The following is a 19081-nucleotide window of genomic DNA, read 5'->3' on the forward strand; positions in this document are numbered from 1 at the left end:
AAGCACTTCAGAGTGCCCTTCCTCTGATTCTTTATTAATTGATGAGGATGGGTATTCCTCCTTAATGTAGAGTGCCACGCCCCCACCTTTCCTTCCTAGCCTGTCCCTCCTGTACAGCCTATAGCCCTTGACAGCCACCCCCCAGTCATGCGTTGAGTCCCACCACGTTTCAGTGATCCCCACTATGTCTGGGTTGGTGTCAGCTAGCAAGAGGGTGAGTTCCTCCTGCTTGTTTCCCATACAACGAGCGTTTGTATAGAGGCATTTGAGGCCTCCTGTGGATATGTGCACTGGCCTCCTAATCACAGCATTGCCCTGGCCCCCGTCGCTTACCTGTGTATATGTTTCACTCATTGGTCTAGGCTGGACTGTACTTGTGGGTGTTGCTTGGTCTGTCAGTCCGATGATTCCTCCACCCTCGTCTTCCCCTTCCTCCAACGAGCCTAGTTTAAAGCCTGCCGGAGGAGGTCCACCAACCTAGAAGAAAACACATGCTTACCTTTAGGGGAAAGGTGGAGCCCATCCCATCCAAGCATGTCTATTGTTGTGATATGCTGGTCATGGTTGAGGAAACCAAAGCCTACCTTGAGACACCATTCCCAAAGCTGCCAGTTGGTCTCTGCGATGCACATTTCATGCCGTCTTCCATGTCCACTCACTGGTAGGATAGAAGAGAAAACCACCTGTGTGCCTATTTCCTTTAGCACGCACCCCAGAACGTGGTAGTCCTCCATCAGGCGATCAGGGCTTCTCCGGGCCGCATCATTAGTACCCACATGGACTAGGACTATAGGGTAGTAATCGGTGGGCTGAATCACAGTTTGGATCATCCCTTTCACGTCCTGAATCTTTGTTCCAGGTCAGCAATAGATCTCACATGCCGAGGGGTCCTGGCGACAGATGGGGCCCTCTGTACCTCTCAGGATGGAGTCGCCTATGATGATCATGCTATGCTTTCTCCTTCTGGCCTGCTTATCTCCTTCGGCCTGCTTGGGACATGGAAAGCATGGAGTTGCCTCCTCCCTGGTTTCCTCCTCTCCTTCCTTCTCCTCCAGAGTTGCCAGGGCCTCATACCTGTTCTCCAGCCGGACTGGAGGAACTGGTACTGCTGTGTTACGAGCAGCCCTGGTTCGGGAGGTGACCATCTGCCACTTAGCAGTGGAGGGCACTTCTTGAGGTGCATCTTCCTTGGGTGCATAACCCTGCAGGGAAAGAAAATATCTGAGGTCAATTTCTTCCTCTGCCTCCCTGATCCCCCTCAGCCTCCTAACCTCCTCCTGGAGCTCCCTCACCTGCGCCTCCAGGGCCCTAAGGTGGGCGCCTGCAGGACAGGTGTGGAGGTCCCCAGTCCCTGCCCCCCCAGGCCTTGCTGGGCAACTCCCACAGGCCAGGGGGTGGGAGGACGCCAACCCCTCCATGGGCTCTGTCTGGGTGGAGGCCTCAGACAAGCCCCAGGAAGGCTGTACCCCCTGGGCAGGGGCCCTGGCAGCACTCCGTGTCGACACCATCGTAGTAGTTGCTGCCTGTTTCTGGCTGAGTGCGGTGCCTTTGCCCCGTGCTAGCAGGAGTCTCCCTCCTGGCCCTTCCTGCTTGCCTGCCGGCGTGAACGCTGACACAAACATTGGCGCGCTCTTACAGAATGCGCCTGTTTGCATGCTCTGTTTGCATGGCTCAGGAGCGTGGCTCCCTACTGGCTCAGTTAAGAGGGATCCAGGGGGCTTCCCCTCCAGATCTGGCTCAGCTGTGTCGGTCCCTCTGCTCCACTTACCTTAGGGGGATCAGCTGCTGCTGCCCCCACTGCTGTTGTGTTCGCCTCTGCTGCTGCTGCTGCTGCTGCTGCTGCTGCTGCGTTCGCCTCTGCCCCAGGTCCGGTAAGGGGGCAAATGTGCGTGCGGGACACACACGTGCCTGGATCCCTCCTCTCTCTGCTGCTCCCGGCTTCCAAGGTCTTGTAGCCTCTCCTCGTAGGGCCTGCCCTGCTATCCCTTGATCATGTGAGTGGCCCTCCTCTGGACCCTCTCCATGTTGTCCACATTCCTCCTGAAGTGCGGTGCCCAGAACTGGATGCAGTACTCCAACTGCAGCCTGACCAATGTCATATAGAGGGGGAGGATCACCTCCTTGGACCTGCTCATGATGCATCTGCGGATGCATGATAAGGTGCGGTTAGCCTTCCTGACTGCCTCCCCACATTGGCGGCCCATGTTCATCCTGGCATCAATGAAAACTCCAAGATCCTTTTCTGCCTCTTCGCTGATGAGAAGGGAGTTCCCCAGCCTGTAGGTATGCTGCTCATTCTTTCTCCCTAGGTGCAGTACCCTACACTTGTCAGTATTGAGTCCCATTTTATTCTCATCTGCCCACCCCTGTAACCTGTCCAGATCCAATTGCAGCCTGTCCCTTCCTTCTATCATGCCCACTTCTCCATACATCTTAGTGCCATCTTCGAATTTGAATAAGGTGCTTTTCACCCCCTCGTCCAAGTCACCGACGAAGATATTGAACAGTGGGGGCCTAAGGACCAAACCCTGGGGGACCCCACTGCCCACATCCCTCCAGGTCGAAAATGACCCATCCACCACCACTATCTGGGTGCGGCCCTCCAGCGAATTGGCGACCCTTCTGACTGTGTAGGCATGACACCACAATCTCCTAATTTTTTAATGAGAATGGGGTGAGAGACAGTGCTGAAGGCCTTCCTAAAGTCCAGAAAAACTATGTCCACTGTGACACCTGCATCCAAAGATTTTGTGACCTGGTCATAAAAGGCCACCAGGTTGGTCTGACAGGACCTGCCTCTACTGAACCCATGTTGGTTGCCCCTAAGCATAAGCTCCCCTGCTGGCCCCTCGCAGATGTGCACCTGGATAATTTTCTCAAAAGAGCTTCCCCAGGACTGAGGTAAGACTAACAGGCCTATAATTTCCTGGGTCCTCCTTCCTCCCCTTTTTTGAAAATGGGGACCATATTGGCCCTTTTCTAGTCCTCTGGCACCTTGCTCTGCTAATTCCCTCTGCTAATTCCCTCAGCACTCTCAAGTAGAGATCGTCAGGACCTGCTGATTTGAACACATCCAGTCCCACCAGAAGTTCCCTGACTAGGTCCTCTCTGACCCTGGGCCTGGCTGTGCCTCCCCTGGGACCAACAGGGATCCCAGTGGGGGGGATGACCTGGTCCCTACTCAGAAAAAGGAGGCAAAGAAATTGTTAAATAGGTTAGCTTTGTCGTCTGGCGAGACCACCAGATTTCCTAGCATGTCCTGCAGAGGCCCCACATTACCAGGAACCTTCTTTTTACCCACTATGTATTTAAAAAAGGATTTCTTGTTATCCTTGATCCTAAAATTAGTGCAGCTTAACTGCCTCAGGGGTTGTCTAAATGAAAAAAATAGTAGGCATCAAATTAGGGTGTGAATTTACATCATATTTTTTGCTCCATATTAATGCCCACATAGATACTCACCCAGTACCACCTTTGAATATACTAATCTGCACACCAAAGTCTACACAGCACAAAGCATCACTTGGCAGAGATACTTGTGCTTGCTTTTCATGGGCTAGTACTGGAACCAGAAGCAATATAACCATATTAGCATGGCACTACTCCAAGGATAATAAGTCTTGATTTTTGGCTGAGCTAATTAGTGCAGGTGCATTTTCCCCTGCTTTGGAAGCAGAATTACTCTTTATTTATGCTGATCTAAGTGAGAGAATTAGGCACTGAGTAATGTTCATTATTCTATGGCAATACCACTTACCTGCTACACCCTTGGTGGAATGTCCTTCACAACTGCCTGCCTGTCTTAATTCATAGGACTGAGAGTCCTTGACTGCCTTTTGGTAGAATTCCACAGGAATTGCCAAACTAATTTAAGGAGTTATGCACCTTCCTTTTAACATTTTTATTTTATTTCCAAATGTATTGGTCATATTAGAGTAAAAATGCATGAAAGGTAAAACCAAAGGACATATGAGACAGCAAATATCTGATATATGTCAAATTATCTCTCTGGTGATAGCAGTCCAGAAGGGATGGTATAAATCAAAGTAAGTCCTGGAAAGAAAGTTTTTAATTCTAAGGAAGGCAACTTCTATAGTAGGTAAGGAGAAAAATATTTACAAGGTTGAACTAGAATATATTGCTACCCTGCACCTAGAAATAAAACCATGTAAATAATGTATTAACATGACTGCATTGTAGTTATGTATAATAGAACAGTGAAGGAAAAAGACTTATTTTTCTTCCAGTGTCCCATATTTCAGCTCCACAATACCAATCAAAATTACCAACATAATTGGAGTGGGATCTCTACAGTGGCACATATAATATAAACTTAGGAGCCTAAATAAACTTAGCACCCAATATCCAAAGGTCATGAATATCTGCAGGTCTCAAAGAAATCAAGTTTTAACTGATTCCTTCAGTATTCTGGACTCAGCTACACATGCCCTGTCTTGGAGCATGGTGCCTCTAACCCCCTGACCCTCTTCTCAGCTTTCTGCATTCTCTAGTGATTATCCCTTTGTGTCATAATATCTGAAATCTGGAGCCAAAGGAGAGTTTCCTGGGATTTTCAGAAAGGCGTGACCAGGAAACAAACTCCTTTGCTTTCTGGCTAGCATTTGGGGGTGAACTGGGAGAAACTCACTGGGTAGGGCTCAGGAAAGCACTTGTATAGAAAACCAGAGGAGAAACATAGTATGATGCAGCAGTAATGGAACATCTCAGATACAATCCTTGACAATATTACAGCATTCTGCAAAGATGCTTGGTACTGTCCCATCCTATTATTGCTTAAGCATAGGCAGGTGCAGTAGGGGCATTCATTTTCACATGCACTACTTTTCCATCAGGAGGAGGAAGGACTCTCTGTGGCTAGAACCTACCTTCACAGCAAGGTTTCCAGGTTCAGTTGTCATACAACCATCAATCTTCACATGGACATCCACACTGTTCCAGACACAAGGGTTTTGGTTCAAAGCTGCTGCTAGTCATTTATCTTAAACATACAACTACTTAATGCTGCTTTTAAAACTTGAGACATAGGAACTCATTGCCATGCTGTTCTGACATTCTCAAGTGATTTAAGTGTCTCTTCTGCTTGCCAGTCTCCAACATGTCCAGCCTATATCTAGCTGCTAGCCAGATTCTATACCAGGTTGTTTTGTAAGGTATATAAAAAGCCCACTTCAGGCTATTTAAAGTCTTCTGTGTCTTTTTCAGGTTTTCTTTGGAGTCTTAATAGGTGCTTTAAATCTCGGTCAAGCTTCTCCTTGTTTGGAAGCTTTTGCCACTGGACGCGGGGCTGCAACAGGCATCTTTGAGACAATAGATGAAGTAAGTAATGAACTTCTTGAGCTCTCAGTCAGCTGTGAAAAATAATTAGATAAGCTTCAAGCACCGTAGGCTTTGTCAACAATATTAATGAAAAAAATATGAGGATAATTAAGGAAAAAATTACTGCAATAAAAAATATGCAGCTGCACGCACAGAAATTTTTAGTGCCCCTAATCAACTCTGCAAGTGGGGTTTACACTAGCACAAACACTAATATTTATTCCTACTTTTTCATAAGTACTGTTCACAGTCAACCAGGAGTTAAAGCCAAAGGCACAGTGGAGGGTGTTAATCCTGTAGTCAGAGCTCAGGCCAGATCTCCAGCTGGCATAAATGGATGCAGCTTGACCAATGTCACTGGGCCATGCAGCCTCCAGCAGATGAGGCTCTTTCTCTCAGCATTTTTTTCAGTTTAGACAAGAAAGGAAAACTCAAATGCAGACAAAGACTTGGCCTGCAGCTTCTATAAACATCCTTTACCAAATTGAAAGCACTTGATTAAATCCTTTTAATTAGGCCACAGAGAAATTGTTGAGGGCTGGGAGTTATTGCTAGATATTTTTAGCAACCATTTATATTAGTTTATATGTGTTTAGTTACCACAGAGGCATCAAGGCCTGATCCAAAAGCCAAAGACTTTGAAGTCAGCTAAAAGGGCATAGGAGAAGGATCTACAGATATTTTTCTAAATTCAAATAAATGATGTTTCAGAAGCAGTCAAAAGACAAATCCCATTTACAAAGGTAATGTAAGCAGCTAAGCATAGATCCTCAGAAGTATTTAGGCATCTGTTTCCTATTGATTTAAATAGGAATGTGATGAAATCTAGTAATATCAAAGGGAATTAGGTACTTATTAGGTGGTAAACTCCTAGACTGCAGGGCTCTATGCAGGTTGGATCCAGACCCAACTCCAGTGGCAGGGTGAGTGGCAGTTTCATTAGCTGTCACATATTCATAAGCCACAGGGATTAACACACCCATTGCTCACTCCTCCAAAGCCAACACCCAACTGTATTCCATATGCAGGAATTTAGTGGTAGACTCCACCTTTCACTTTCCAGCTCCTGCAGGAGCCCCACAAGCTTAATCTGGCCAGTAAGCCTTATGTTTAACACACCTACTTTAGAGAATCTAGGTTTCTGGCACCTCAGTCTCAAAGAAAGCCATGTCAGTTTACACTTTCAAATTTTATGTTTCACAATAGTAAAAAGTTTTGCAGGAAAATAATAAGTTCTTCCCTGACACTTTCAGAGCCAAAACAGCTCATCTAACCCACCTCAAAGCATCTGTTTCTTGGGTACAGAACATATAGCCCATTTGGTAGATAAAAATTTACTCTTATTGTATTTCTCAGTATTCATAGTTTCATAGTAGCTAGGGTCAGGAGGGACCTGAACAGATCATCTGGCCTGACCCCCTGCCACAGGCAGGAATAAATGCTGGGTTCACAAGACCCCAGACAGGTGATCATCCAACCTCCTCTTGAATATGCCCAAGGTAGGGGCGAGGACCACTTCCCTGGGAAGTTGGTTCCAGATTTTGGCCACCCTAACTGTAAAAAATTGCCTTCTGATCTCTAACCTAAACCTTTTCTCCATCAGCTTATTACCATTGTTCCTTGTCACCCCAGGTAGTGGTGGGGAGAAAAGGGCTCTACCTATTTGCTGTTGATCTCCCCTGATGAGTTTGTAGGCAGTCACAAATTCAGCTACTGGGTAAAACTGTATGTTTGTGATCACTATGATTTCCAGCTCCAAACTATGACTTCATATAAAGACCTGGGGCCTCCAATCCTTTACATTAAATGATATGGTTTTGTTGGTTTCCTTGAAGTTACTCCTGATTTGTGGCAGAGTAATTAACCAATAATTAAATCATAATGTTCTGTGCCTATTCCCTGAATGGATAGACTGACAATTTACTGCAGGGAGTAAGGAGGCCGGACTTTCCTGTGTGGCAACTGCTAAACAGTAACTGCTTTTATGCATGCTCTTACCTATAATAAGTGGATCCTAAATGGTAATTTATCTGTCATTCAGTGATGGCTAAGCTACCATTGTAAAGTCCTGCTCTTTCTTAACCTATAATAAATGGTTCTTTTGTCCATGCCCTTAGTTATGATTTTTCTCATGTCTTGCCATGATAAACAACCAGCCTTATTAATAGATTTTTCCAAGTCAAGTGATTCAATGAAAGAGTTGGCTGCATGGCTAAAATGAATACAGCATTCATTTTTCTTTCCATTGTTACTCACCAATGACAAATGCATTGTTATTTTGGCCTAGAATGTTATTCTTCTCCATGCTTTGTAGCAGGCTTCCATTGCTTGAGTATATCTCAGAGCAGTTCAGGCTGAATGCTCATGGTTTTGTAACATGGTAGGGAAATTTATGAACTGCCGCAAAAGATCAATTATTTAACAACAAATAAATAACATGCTAAATTCTATTCTAGAAACCTACCATTGACAGTATGTCAGAGAATGGCTACAAACTGGATAAAGTAAAAGGTGAAATTGAGTTCCATAATGTAACATTCTATTACCCATCCAGGCCAGAAGTAAAGGTAATAATTCATCATTTCTCCTGTGAATAATTTGAGCATAAGCAATTACAATATGCTGTTTTAGCGAGTAATTTCTAAACTCCATTAGAGTATGTTTTTCAAAAGCACAAGCCCTTTGTTTAAACTTGGGCTATTAATCATTTTAGTGTCAACAGTATTAGAACTTACTATGGCTTTTAATCAGCTTACCCCATTGCTTTCTCTTTCTGACACATCCATTGCTATGCAAATTCCTTTCTGAAGAACATGAATTTAGAGCAATACTGTTCCTTTGTAATGAATTGCACTGTTTTAGCAATGTGCACAAAAAAAGGCACAAGGTAATAAAATCTTTTTGCTCAGTTCATTTTATCATGTAACTTCAATTGCTTTAGAGATATGCAATGTATTGTACCTCTGCCTAGCTCTTACAGTACATGAACATTACCTGCACATCTACTTCAGTGCTGCTGTGTTTAAATGGACACGTTCTCCTTAGAAGGTACACTATCAAGCAAGAGAACGCATGCAATTATTTTAGGAACAGGAGCTTATTACGTATGACACCTGATTCTCATACTAGCTTTTTGGTGCAAACAATGTTTAGATCTTTTCAGGCACTCGCCCTAGCTATGCAGTATTCTTTTTGTAGGTTTGCTGTGTTCTGCAAAATGTATTTCAGGTGAAATTAATCTCTAGTATGCACAAGTTCAGGTCCTGTTGACTTAAATGACAATCAAGCATGACCAAAATCAGAATTGTTTGTATTTTCTTCCTGGGACATAATCCCATACATGATGTATACTTATAAACTCTTACAATTATTTTAAAATATTTTGGTTACTTTTTTTTTTCTTACTGTCCATTTCATAATAAGGGTGAAGGAGTGCACCTGTTTGACTCCAGAAATGCATGGTTCCTTTTATGTTTTCAGATTTTGGATAACCTCAACATGGTTATTAAATCAGGGGAGACAACCGCTTTCGTTGGACCAAGTGGAGCTGGGAAAAGCACTGCAGTGCAGCTTATCCAGAGATTCTATGACCCTAGTGAAGGAATGGTGAGATTATGTCACTTTGCCCTTCACTTGAAGGGTATCATATTTTTCACTCAAAGTTAAGAGAAGATTTTTCGTCAAGGTGTTTTTAAAATAGTCATTACTAAAATCAGTGGGTAAGAGATAAGCAGAATGTCTTGTTTTGTCTTGTTCTGTTTTCAGGCCAGGAACTGTACTTACGCTTTTAGAACAATGTTGGAGAATCCTGAACTGACCAAGTTTGGGAAATGTAACATTAAGCGCTTAACCATTATCTCATAATACAGGAGACCCTTGTCATTCATGGGGGATATGTTCTCGAGATCCCCATGAATGGCAAATCTGCGAATAAGGCACTACATTCATGACCGCAGTGCTCCCGGTGGCCGGGGGGTAGGGGGAGGCATGGCTGCACTGGTGGCGGCAGGAGCACAGCGGTGGCAAGCGTGAGGCTCTCAAGGAGCTCCTGTAAGTGTATTTAAGAAGTGGGTTTGGCATTTGCGAATATTTGAAACTGCAAATGCAAACCCGTGAATAGCAAGGGTTTCCTGTATTGCTACAATATGTGCTGAATGGATTAGCTGCATGTTATTACCAACAGCATTTAAGGTTCAGTTTATAAATGTCCTTAGTGCAAACCACATAAACGTTGATCTGTATCTCATGACAAAAGGCCAATATTCAGTTTAGTATATACAAGTCATTATTTGGATTAATTCATGTAAGAAATCGGTCGTATTACATTTGGTATTTCCATGATTTCTTTATGTAGTAATGATAATAGTCAGAATGTTCTATATTCATATAGCACTGTTCATCTGGGAATCTGATGGTGTTTTATAACTTGGAAATGTTTTATAACTTAGATTAAAAATGAAGAAAAATAATTTTCATTGCCCAGTTTTTGAAAGGGAATGATTTTTTTTTGTCCATTTTTTTGTGAACATCTTTATAAAGATCCTGGTTTTGAACATGTTCATTTTCAGCACTTTTTGGTTTTCTTTATTCTTTCCTCCCCTTTCCTCTCTTCTTTCTTTCACTGTGTCTTTGAAAAAAGGAAGGGGAGAAGAGGGAAATTGGAAAAAGGACAGGGGTTGGAGAGGAAAAAGGAGATCCTGAAAGAAACAAAAATGACAAAAAATGACATCTACATTTTTAGATAAAGGTTGATTTTGGACCCCAAGAATCCCCTGGAAACAAATGAAAATGTTGACCTGCTCTATTAAAAATGATAATTGGTTCTTATAACCTAACACAGGGAGGTAGGTGTTAGAAATGCAGGCACATGGAAGCATCCAAATTAATGAGAATTGCTGGCTGGAAAGCAGGAATCCCTTCTGTGAAAAAATCCAACTTTGGATATATTTTTGCAGATAGACCGTGAAAATGAGAACAGTTTTCCAGGCATGCAGCCAAAAAACCATTACTTCAGCTTTTCGGAAGAAAATAGATATCTTCTGAGAAATGTTTCCTATAGAAAATATATGTTTTGTAAATCCATCTAGAAAATCAATTCTGATGAAGATTCTGGAGGCCTAATAAGGAAAAGCATAATTTCTTATTAGGTTGAATCTTCCCGTATGTCAAGCTGAGATGTGCCCCAGAACCCATCAGACCAGTGCTAGGACTGTGAGGCTTAAAGCTGCAGAACTTGGTGTGGCCACACTGAGTTCCAGGTATTTTAGACACCTCAATTTGAGCATTCAGGTTGTTTCTGAGAGAGAGGAATTTGGTACAGCCAAAATGTCCTTTATTTTTTTAAATTTTAATTTTGGGGCAGCCGAGGTTGTTGAGGCCAGTGCAGTGAGGAAGCCAGCAGCCCTAGAGGCTTACACTGTATCTCTGGGGCTGAGCATCATTGTGGCAGTGAAAAGAGGGATGTTTGTGCCTGCTTGCAGCCTGTTCTTGCAGGGAACAAGGCCCTCCATCACAGCTTTGAATTTTTATTTTTTATTTTTATTTTTTTCAGTGTGAGGTACTGGTGTGCATAAGTATGTCTGTGAGTCTGGTGTTGGTCTAGGCAGGGAGGTTGGGCTGCCTGGATGCTGGCCTTGTTGTGTGGCTCTGTGATTCTGTTCTTTTATTATCTAATTTTATTTTTCATTGTATTGCTTAAAGTGTAAACAAGAATGATTCTATCCTTTCTTTCTATTCTTTCTTACCCCAGGGGGATGCAGGAATAACTTCATTTAAGACCATAGACTTGAGTAGTATGAAATTTGAATTGGAAACAAGAATGGCATTGACTGGTTTTCCATTTCAATTTATGTGGTTCTGTAGGTTACTCTGGATGGCCATGACATTCGCTCCCTTAATATTAAGTGGTTGCGCTCACAGATTGGTATTGTTGAGCAAGAGCCAGTCCTGTTTGCTACCACAATTGCAGAGAACATTCGTTATGGGCGAGATGAAGCAACTATGGAAGACATCATCAAAGCAGCCAGGGAGGCCAATGCCTACAACTTCATCATGGATCTGCCCCAGGTAAATTGTGCCTGTTAACATTTTTTAGCAGATCTGGATGGATTTTACAGGGCGCGGAATTTCCTTTTTCCTTCTCTCTCTCCTACAACCTGTTGAGTACTCAAATGGTTGGGTAGAAATTGAATTGTAGCTGTCCCAGAGGCTCAAAGTGAAAACAAATGAGAAAGTTACAGGTGTAATTAGTTACATGTGATAACAAATTTATCATCCTAAGCTGCTTTCCTAGATTCTTGGATGGGTTAGATAGGCCGTAGCAGAAAGTCTTTTTAACATGAACTTCCCTGAAGTGCAGTAGAAGAAAGACAGGATTTGGTTTTAAGTGAGCATGAGGAGATTCTAATTTGGGGTAATACTACAGAAATAAGGTCATGCAGTTCCACCTAGCTGTTTATGTCCCAGGCTAACCACACACAAACTATACACTCACCTATAGGCTTGCTTATATTACAAAGATTCTGCTACTATAGCTATGCAGATGTAGATATGTCAGCTGAGCTTTTCAGTGGCAATTGCATGCATACTGCTGGAGAGGTTTTTCAGCTGTCATAGTTATATCATCTTCAGTTACATTTGCTAAGATGGCAAAAGGCCACTTTGGTTAGCATATCTGCCTCATGTATAGGATCTTTTCACACCTCTAGCTAATATAGCTACATTGGCAAAAGTCTGTTGTGTAGACCAAGCTTAAGTGTTGACAGAAACAAAGCAGCACCGTATACCTGATATTGGTGTACTACAATGCATGTGAATCATGTAAAGCCAGATGAGCGTCTGACATTCTGAAACAAGCCTGGGGTGCTGCAAAGTTTGCTAGTAGGTCACCACGAGAGATGGGGAGAGGGAAGATTTTTCACCTATGTTACAGCTCTTTCTGATGGAATTGCTCTGGGTCAAAAGGTAGTGTAAGCCTCCCTATTTAAGAGGAAGGGTTTTGTTGAATATGTAGGGGCCTCTGTATGGAGGGCAGAACAAGTTCTAACACTACTGGTTTTTCAGAAATTATTATTCCTCTCAGGCCTATTCCTTCCTCCTGTTCCTATGAAGTGTGAACACTGATTTCAATGGGAACAAAGCAAAGCCCTTCACTATATGATTCATTCTAATTTTCTCCTCTGCTCAGCAATTTGATACACATGTGGGCGAGGGTGGAAACCAGATGAGCGGAGGTCAGAAACAAAGGATAGCTATTGCTCGAGCCCTTGTCCGAAACCCAAAAATCCTGCTACTGGATATGGCAACATCAGCATTGGACAACGAAAGTGAAGCTATTGTCCATGAAGCGCTTCATAAGGTTTGCTTTTTATGCTGGTAATCAAGTTTAGAGAGGCATGAATACATTTGCAAAGTATTGTAGAAGGTGCTTACACAGTGTGTAAAAAAAAAAAAAAAAAATCAAATCAGTATTTATTTTTTCCTTTAACATGTACTAAATGGTGCAATATTATTAATGATAGGGAATTGCTCTTAACATTTTGTATGAAATCTGGAGGTAAACAGGTAAAAATTCCAGCCATTCTGGAAAATAAATTTCCAAATGAGCACTGGAAATACATGTGAATTTCTTTTATAATTTCTGTCAGTCTAAAAGGTCATAATTTAGCTTCACTACAGATTTCAGTTAAACGGCTATTTTGAAAACAAAATGTGAACATTTTTACTTTAATTTTTACATATCCAAACCACTTACTGCTTAGGGCCCAAAATTTCCTAAGAAATCAACTTATTCTCAGGGTGAAAAATTAATTAGAATAATGTTGTTAGTGAAATGGGTCTACTTTCATACTTGTGGGGAAATGGAACAACTATGATTTTTCTGAGTGGCTTTGTTTTTCACTGAAAATGCAACACACCTTTTGCCATGAGCAAAGTATGGTTTGTTTGATTTTTATTAAAACAGAAGCACAATTTTCAAACTTGGTTGCTTAAAGCCAATGCCTATCCCGTTGTCATACGGAAATATGAGAATGTGAGCCTTTTATATGCTGAAGGTATTCTTTCAACAAACATCCTGATTACAGTAGATTATCTGAAGAAGGAAGAGCTCAGTTCCCTTTGTTAAGTCAGGAAGCAAGTATTTGTGGGAGCAGTTAGAGCAAAATATGGCCATCTGCAGATTGTTCATTTTTGCCAAATGAAGTTAACCAAATTAGTGCTGAATGTCATACTGGGTTGATTCAAAATAAACACTAAGTTTTTTTTATTCACCTTTTTAAAAATAAATTCACTTGTATATTTTAAAAAATGCAATTTATAAATGGAAAATCCAAATGGTTTGCTTTGGAAATGTTGAAATGAAAGGTTTCTAATTTTTAGTTATTCAGTATTTTTCAGCCTAAACAATTCAATGAATTTATAAACTAGCAAATTGTTTCAGAATAGATACAGGAACCTCTGTAGTAAGAAAAAAGTTTCACATGAAAAATCTGCTGAATTCTTACCTTGATATGATCTTGTTTCTACAGGTAGCATATGCCTGTTTGACGTTTAGTTCCATACTGGAACCAACTTCCAGTATGCTGGAGGTGCTACTTCACTGTCAGGGCGGCTAGGATCTGGAACCAACTTCCAAGCGAAGTGGTGCTGGCTCCTACCCTGGGGGTCTTTAAGAGGAGGCTAGATGAACACCTTGCTGGGGTCGTTTGACCCCAGAACTTTTTCCTGCCAAGGCAGGGGATTGGACTTGATGATCTGCTCAGGTCCCTTCCGATCCTACTAACTATGAAACCATGAAGCTATGGATAAGGGCATTATAGGGAAGGACTTTTTTTCAGTTGTTCTTATTTCCTAGGAATTTAGAAAACATTTCCAGGTTCTTTTGCTCTGGCAAACTTGTTTTTCATCTCTGCTTGCTCCATCTAGAGAACACCTGTTAATTCCTCCTCTTCATTAATGTGCTTTTCCCATGGATAATGTGCCCCAAACCCCAAAGCTGCACAGCTATTAAGTCAGTGAGATTCCTTTCAAAGAAAAAATGCACTGCTGCTGGGGTCCAGAAGGTCTTTCCTGGAAAGTATTCTGCTTCTCAGTTGGTGTATCTATAGGAGATGCTTACTCGGGAGTTGCCTAATTGGCTCTAAAGTGTCATTGATTTACACGTGCAGAGCTATTAGGGTGGAGTAAACTGATTAACTCTTCCATTGATTAGTACTGCCAGCATAGTTATATACTCCACCACAGTGCATGTGTACATGAGGGGGCTTCAGTACAGGGCTGCCAGCCAGTTAGCCCTGCAATTAAGCACCCTTGTACCCCAGCCAGCCCCTCTGCCGCACACTGAGCTGGGTCAGAGCAGCTCTAAGGGCCCCCGGCCAGCTGAGGCTGTGATGCCCTAGCTCAACAGGCTATAGGCCAGGGTGTATGTTGAAATGCTGTGCCTCAGAACTGTGAACAGCATGAACTGTGCCAGAGTTTATTGCATTGCATTAGTATTCATGTGTAGACCTGCCCAGTGGAATCTTTGTAAGAGGTTTATCTAGAACAAAGATGTTGATACATTTTTGTTCATTTTTTGGCTTCACTTAATCTTTGCTATCTGAAGAGAAAAGGGGTTGCTTACTAAGATAACCTTCTTGCCTTCTGATTATGCTGGTTCCCCAGGGCATCTCAATTCTGAGTTGCCATCCTTTACCTGCTTCAGACCATGAGTCCTTCAGCTCCTGGGAGTAGGAGAGAGCTGAGGAACCATTGGAAATGATGTTCCCCTTTGATTAGGGATCTTTGTGTGACCACTAACTTTCTTCTACTACTTCAAACGCTTCTTTGATGCTCGGATGTTAGCCTGATGGGAGCCATATACATATTGAGGTGAGGGGCTGTCTGCTGGGCATAAAAGACTTAGAGCATTGCAATGTGTACCCTCCATCATAAGGAATACACAGCCCCAAGTTATTAGGCATCCTTGGGGAAATGTAGACATTTAAAAATGGAATCTCACAAAGCAAGCCCACTGAGTGGGGAGCTGCCTAAGTTAGCCAGTAGAAAATCCCGAAGGGAAAGATATATCTTAAGATACACCCCCACTCTAGGACTTAGGCACCTCTCTCTGACTGGGATTCACAACTGTCTACCATGTTGTGTGTCAGTTTCAGCTTGGCACACACTCAGAGATTACTATTGGATTAGGTCCCACAGGTGATGAGGTGGTGATAGCTTATGGATGCTAATAACATGAGTTAAGTGCTTGACTGCTGAGATTTATGCAGTGTTGGGAATACCCAAAAGCAGACAGTTAGGCATGTAGGAACTTCAGATACCTCCATTATTAGGCAGCAGCAAAACAAGAGCTTGGAGGTTCCAAATTTTGGAATTATGTGTTTACATAGTTAGGTGGTGCTTAGACATGTGTCTTCTTTGTGGTTCATCAAAACAGTAAGCCATTCAGAAAGCATGAATGAATTACTTTAGAAAATCACACCTTTTCACTGAGTGTATTCTATCCTTCTTGAAATCGGAGTTCTTATCATGTTCATAACAGTTTCAGGTATAGCTTCAGTTTTACAAGACTTTAATTTTTTCATTACTATTTAAATTAGTATTGATTCATTAGAGGTAGTGTCATTGGTACATGTCATTTATGCAGCAACCCATTAGAACACAACATTTAGGTATTTGTTTGCAGTACATGTAGAAAAGCTTATAGTCCAAATCAGAGTCAGATCCTCATATCCTTCAGCAACCCCTTGCAGTCAAGGATGATTATCTTCTATAATTGTCATATCTGTGTGTCTGAAGATAGCTGATGAGTAGTGTTCTACATTCTCAGTTTTTATTTAAAATAAAATCTGGGAATTTTTCAGTGTTTATCTTCCAAACATAAAAACTGGGATGAAATCAGGATAAAAGGAAGAAAAGGAAAAAAACTAATTTTAAATCAGGGAAAAATCAATGGTGAGGAAGGGATGGACTAAGGCTGGGACTAGGGAAGAGGTGAAGGAGTGCATCTGGGACTGCAGCAGGGAACAAAGCAGGGTGAGCTGCTGGTGGGTGCAGGGCAGGGGAGCACAGCTCTTGCTGCTACGTGCCCCCCAGGAGGGGGGCTGTGTTGGGCTCTTCCTGGGGGCACGTGCCCCCGGATCTGCACACAGGCCAAAACCAGGTTGCCATCTGCCCTGAGCACCGGGAAGAGCCCAACTGCCAGCCTCAGTCATCAGGGAGCAGAGCCGGGCTCTTCTGCCTGCCCTCCGCCTGCCCCAGTGAGGATCACAGCTCCCAATGCCCGGGGCAGGGCCAAAGCCAGACTTGCCAGGGTGTAGCTTAGACCCGCCTGCCCTGGGAGCGATTTCCGTGGCCTGGCCTGGCCTGCCTGGAGTCAGAACCAGGAGCCCTGTGCTCTCAGGCAGTGGCTCCAGCCACCTTACCGACTCATGTAGACATGACCAGCATATCTCAAAATGTCTGCGTACTGTCCTAAAAATGTTGCTCCTTCTCTCTGTCAGGGTCGTCTAAACCGCACTGCAATCTCAGTGACTCATCGTCTCTCCACAATCAAAACTGCTGATGTCATCATAGGGTTTGAGCATGGAAGGGCTGTTGAAAGAGGAACACATGAGGAGCTGCTGGAAAGAAAAGGGGTTTATTTTACACTGGTGACTTTGCAAAGCCAAGGAGACAAAACACTTAATGAAACAGCAGTAAAAAGCAAGTCCCTTGCCCTTCTTTTATGAAATGGTATAAAAGTCTACAAAACATAGATTTTTTTATGTTAGATGATTGTTTTTCTTTAGTTTTTCTGAAGGCTGAATGTTATTGTCCATAAAAGTGATACATTGATAGCACTGGCTAAAGGGTATTTTGCACTCATGGCCTGAATGACCTTTCTTATATAAATCTGGCACAGTATTCTTCCTGGCCTCCAATGCACTGACATTTTATATCTTAATTAAGTGCTGACAATTCAACCATGTTGTATTTGAAATACAGGCAACTTATGGACTGGTAAGTCCACATTTTTTTTCCTAAAGGCATATTTGAACCCAGGCTTCTAGAAATGAAAGACTGAAGGACTCATATGTTGTACTGCTGTGAAGCAACAGACCTTGAATATGATTATCTTTGAAGGATGAGAACAACTTATGGTACAAACATACTGAAACAGGTTTCAATAGCTACAGCCAGTTTCAAAATGAGATGATCATTAAGTCCACATTAAATTCCCTAACATTACTATGTCTAATGCAAAGGTACAGAGAGTAAGTGAAGTTTCCTACAAATCATTCCTACTGTGGATTAGGGATAGTTTTCTGTTTTACAAATAAACAGCTAGTTTAGATTAGGGGTATCAAACATCTGGCCTGTGGAGCCCTGTCACATCTGGCCTGTGGTGCTCCCCACGGATTCCAGTTGGGACACACATGCCACATGTGGCATGCTCCAGACCGGCCTGTATGCCACATGCGGTACTCAGTGCCCCTAGCTCCAACTCCATGCCAATTACCTGGTGTGCAGGGTTGGTCCAGGACACGTGCCTCATGTGGCACATGGAGCTGGTCTGGGTGGTATATTGCATGCAGCACCTATATGAGACCAACTCTGCACCCTGGAGCCATGCTGCAGGCCCAGTCTCTGGACCTGATCTGACCACACACCAACCCCATGTCACCCATATGGGCTGCAGGGCTTGGTGAGTTTGATACCCCTGGTTTAGAACATATTCAGTTCTAATACGAACTAAGGAGTGTCTAACATTTATGTTTTACAGTAACAGAAAATAACTTGCTTGAGCCAAACCTTGAGAGAGTGCAGCCTTTTAGAAGAGGGAGCTATCGAGCCAGCTTGCGGTAAGCCTTTCTAGCTGCCACACCTCTTGATGCATCTCCACATGTCCATATTTTGTCAGGTTTTCCTCAATTGCATGGATCCTGCATGGTATCCTGCGTCTGATGCAGACAAGGTATAAGGTACAGGTACAATCCAGTTGGAAACTTGTAGATTGTTTAACAAGTGCCTTATGCAAAGCTCATCAAGTCCATGAAAAGACAGCTAAATATAGATCCTCTTCACTTTCTCTGCATGCTAAGCTTATGTCCTCATACTTAAGGTGAGGGCATGATACACATCCCCAGTCCTGGTGTCCTGCACAGGTACAAAATGGCTATAAGACAGGTCAAATATTCCTCCTTCATTAACATATTTGAGGTGGCAGAGGTACTATCTTCTAGAAGAGGAGTACCTGATGGGGTTTGTGTCCTGGAGCACTAGAAGGAAGGCAGAAGGGATTAGGTTTCCAGTTGTGCAGAGCAGAGTTTCATAGTTTCATAGTTTCTAGGGTCAGAAGGGACCTGAGCAGATCTTCTAGTCCGACCCCCTGCCATGGCAGGAAAGAATACTGGGGTCAAACGACCCCAGCAAGATGTGCATCTAACCTCCTCTTAAATACCCCCAGGGTAGGAGCCTGCACCACTTCTCTTGGAAGTTGGTTCCAGACCCTAGCCACCCTGACCGTGAAGTAGCGCCTTCTGATATCTAAGCTAAACCTACCCTCTGCCAGCTTGTGACCGTTATTCCTGGTCACTCCTGGCGGTGCTCGGGGGAACAGTGACTCCCCCCAACTAGTTTAGTTGGGGCAGATTGCTGCTGTATCTCCAATGCTTTCCCCTACCCTTATAACTGTTTACTACCCTTACATCAATTTTATAAGGTGAGCAAGAATCCAAAGTCCTTAATTCAGTGTTGGATGCAA

The 19081-nt window shown here is 43.0% G+C and overlaps 1 protein-coding gene across 1 annotated transcript in view; it reads left to right on the forward strand.

Moving 5' to 3' along the window:
* Positions 1–19081, forward strand: part of ABCB11 (ATP binding cassette subfamily B member 11) — an 83085-nt gene that overhangs the window by 38718 nt on the left and 25286 nt on the right. The window contains exons 12-18 of the mRNA XM_019554636.1: positions 5224–5337; positions 7794–7904; positions 8818–8943; positions 11200–11403; positions 12524–12694; positions 16839–17040; positions 18101–18179. Of these exons, the coding sequence (XP_019410181.1) occupies positions 5224–5337; positions 7794–7904; positions 8818–8943; positions 11200–11403; positions 12524–12694; positions 16839–17040; positions 18101–18179 (1007 nt within the window). The remainder of the gene's footprint in view (positions 1–5223; positions 5338–7793; positions 7905–8817; positions 8944–11199; positions 11404–12523; positions 12695–16838; positions 17041–18100; positions 18180–19081) is intronic.

The sequence above is a fragment of the Crocodylus porosus genome, unplaced genomic scaffold (assembly GCF_001723895.1).
Source record: "Crocodylus porosus isolate Cpor-Errol unplaced genomic scaffold, CroPor_comp1, whole genome shotgun sequence".
NCBI lineage: Eukaryota > Metazoa > Chordata > Crocodylia > Crocodylidae > Crocodylus > Crocodylus porosus.